We start from the raw sequence: 3,216 nt of genomic DNA, 5'->3' as shown, positions 1-3,216 counted from the left end.
TTAATTGCGGCATTGAATTTCCTCCTCATCTGCCGCACGGTCGGATAGAGCGGATCGATATTCAGCCTATGAGTGGCGGTGTCTTTTGGAATCCCCGGCATATCTGAGTGTGAAAAGGCAAATAGATCGGCATTGTTAGTCAAAAATTCACGATACTTACCTGGCTCGGAGAGGCTGTGTCCGATATAAACCTTTTTTGTATCGTCGGCATCGTCCAGGTGTACCGCGTCGAGATCTTCAATAGTTGCTTTGCAAGCTTTTACAATGTCGGGCTCTATGATGACTTCTGCTGGCGAGTCAGTTTTAGCTCCCGACATGGCTGATTGCTATGACTCCGCGCTTGCCCCTTTTAACTGCTTGGTATGCGTGCAATCTTGGGCGATCCGGTAGCATTCCTGGGCGGTGCGCGGCTCGCCTCGAATGCTGAAAATTCCCCACGGGGTGGGAAACTTGATTACCTGATAGAAGCTTGAGGGGATGGCTCGCATGGCGTGTATCCATGGGCATCCTATGATGGCATTATAGGCGGTTTCCTGGTCCATGACGTGGAATGTAGTTTCCAGCGTGACTCCCCCAGCCAGGACTGGTAATGCTATTTCTCTAGATGTCCGCTCTACTGCATTATTAAAACCCGTTAGTGTTATGCAACGTGGTATTATCTTATCCTTGAGCTTCATTCGCATGAGAACTCTCGGGTGGATAATACACGCGCCGCTTCCATCATCTACTATAATTCTCTTCACATCTGTATCAGCGATGCGTAATGTTATGACTAAAGCATCGTAATGAGGGAAAGACAAACCGTCGGTATCTGACTTGTCGAAGATGATACTGTCTTTGAAGCCATCATACCGTTCGTGAGTGATTGTATGTTTGAGCTTATGCGTGGTGGCGAACTTTACGTGGTTGATCACCGAGTCGTCGCCACCGCCGATAATCATTTGTATGGTACGTGCCGGCGACGGTGGCCTTGGTGGTCCTTGAGATGGGTCGCGCCCTCTGGCGAAGTTGGCCTTTCCCTTATCGCTGAGCAGTTCTTTCAGGTATCCCTGGTTCAGCATTCTAACCACCTCCTGTCGTAAACCTATGCAGTCTTCGGTCTTGTGTCCTCTTTCCTGATGGAATTTGCAGAGGACATTTGACCTTCTTGCGTTTGGGTTCGATTTCATCTTTGGTGGCCACTACACCTTCGTGCCCAGCTTCTTTAGTGCGTACACTATTTCTGAAGGGGAAACACAAAAGTTGTGAGCAGATAATAATAGAGGCATACCTTTTTCATTTCGAAGGGGCGCGATATGTCACGACACGGCATCTGCATGCCTCGGGGGAGGCGGATTTGGATTTCTGACATAGGGCTGATGCCTTTCTCTGTTGAAGCGCGGGAGCTAATCCCTTCGTCCGTCGCTACGTCGATCCCTCCTTACCTCGGACTATACTGACGCTAGTCGCTGGGTTGGACCGTTCAGATCGTCTTCATCTGCTCTTACTTCGGCGCAGTAGGCATTATGGATTTCCTCCCATGTGGTGGGAGGGTACTTCATGAGTCTATTGAGTAACTTCTTGGTTGCCTTCGATCCGCTTCTGCTTAATCCGTTTTGGAAGGCTGCGACCGCCATTCCTTCCGACACATTTGGTAGTCCCATTCTTACCCTGTTGAACAGGGCTAGAAAGTCCCGGAGCCCTTCGCCCGCCGTTTGTCTGATAGCGAAGATGTCATTGACCCAGGCTTCAGCCTTCTTTGCTCCTGCATGAGCGGTAGCGAATTTATCCGCCATTTCCTCGAACGTCGATATCGATCGTGCTGGTAGCTGAGAATACCAGGTTAACACTCCTCCTGTCAAAGTCTCACCGAACTTTTTCAACAGCACAGATGGTACTTGTTCTTTTGACAAGTCGTTGCCTTTTACCGCAGTGACGTAATGAATCAGGTGATCTTCTGGATCCGTGGTCCCGTCGTATATTTTCAAGTATGGTGGCATTTTAAAGGTTTTCGGGATGGGGTGGGGAGCAGCTTCCTCACTGTCCGGCTGCTCGACAAACCTTCCCACATCGCGTTTTGGCAGCAGCTTAGGGGCGCCGGGTATTTTGTCAACCCTTTCCTGGTGTTCTTTCATTTGGTCACGAAGCATTTTGTTCTCGTTTTCCATTTCTTCCATNCATCGGTGGTAGTGCGATTGTTGATTGTTTGTACAGTGCTTGGCTCGCCGGTGACAGCAGTGACTTCCAACGTTGGCGAATCTCCGGTATTTCCTAGAGAAGGTTTTTCGAGCATGGTGTTTAGAGCGCTTGTCAACCATTCTTCTGATAGCTTTTTGACTGCTGGTGGTGTTTCCCTCACCGTAGATGTCGAAGTTCCTCTTTCGCGCAAGATCGTCAGATCCTCGAGTATAGAGGGTGAGATCTCCCCCTCCGATATACCTCTTGGTGTTATATTCTCGTTGTCTTCTCTACCAGCTTCGTTGAGGGAGTCTAAGAGGTTGTTTGAGACATTCGCTATCGCTTTCAACCTTGCTTCTTTCTCTGCCATCGCTGATTTCTATGGAGTGCGGAGGATAGAGATCGTTTTGTTTGATATCCCAGGTGAGAACTATGATTTCGACTACAGAAATCCCCACAGACGGCGCCAAATTGTTTGACTCAAAAGATGTTAAAATCCTTTTAAGCAAATCAATCACAGAACTGAAAGGGTAAATCGTAGTCGGAGATAATAATCCCCAGGATCGTTTTATTAATCGGAATAATAACAACAATGTATGGATAATAGAGAGGGAGAGATAGAGAGATAAAGATTAGAGAGATAAATATTAGATAGAGAGTCAGTTCTTTTGTTACCAGTCCTCTATTACAATGTTCGATCCCCCTTTATATAATAGAGGGATTCGAGCTAAATCCTAGGAGTGATAACGTCAGTGTACTTTTATAACGGAACTAATAACAGGCCGAGGTTGTCCCCCACCTCACCCGGGGTCGTTCCCTTGTGTCGAGTCGTAGACATTCGACGGTTAGTCACGCAGGCGGTGGGACGTGGTTAGTCAAATTCGACCCCATACAATGGAGGCCGTGGATTATTGTATGTTGTGGTAAAATTAGCGTTAAGGAGGAAGCCAAAGTATCTGGATTAGGCTATGAAAATTTGCAAAGCATAAATACACTGTAAAGAAAAATAGGTAAATTACTTGATTTTTTAAAATGATTTTTTAAAAGAATGAAATCGCA

General features: G+C 47.1%; 1 protein-coding gene across 1 annotated transcript; it reads right to left on the bottom strand.

The window, feature by feature from the left end:
- Positions 1–326: 326 nt before the first annotated feature.
- On the bottom strand, positions 327–1,061 carry LOC109219406. The gene is made up of 2 exons (XM_019383871.1): positions 953–1,061; positions 327–745 (listed from the first exon to the last, which is right to left on the bottom strand). The coding sequence occupies exons 1-2, from the start codon at positions 1,059–1,061 to the stop codon at positions 327–329; spliced, it is 528 nt and encodes a 175-aa protein (XP_019239416.1).
- Positions 1,062–3,216: the final 2,155 nt, after the last annotated feature.

This window comes from Nicotiana attenuata, unplaced genomic scaffold, assembly GCF_001879085.1.
Source record: "Nicotiana attenuata strain UT unplaced genomic scaffold, NIATTr2, whole genome shotgun sequence".
Lineage (NCBI taxonomy): Eukaryota > Viridiplantae > Streptophyta > Magnoliopsida > Solanales > Solanaceae > Nicotiana > Nicotiana attenuata.
This window is presented reverse-complemented; position numbering and strand designations above follow the sequence as displayed.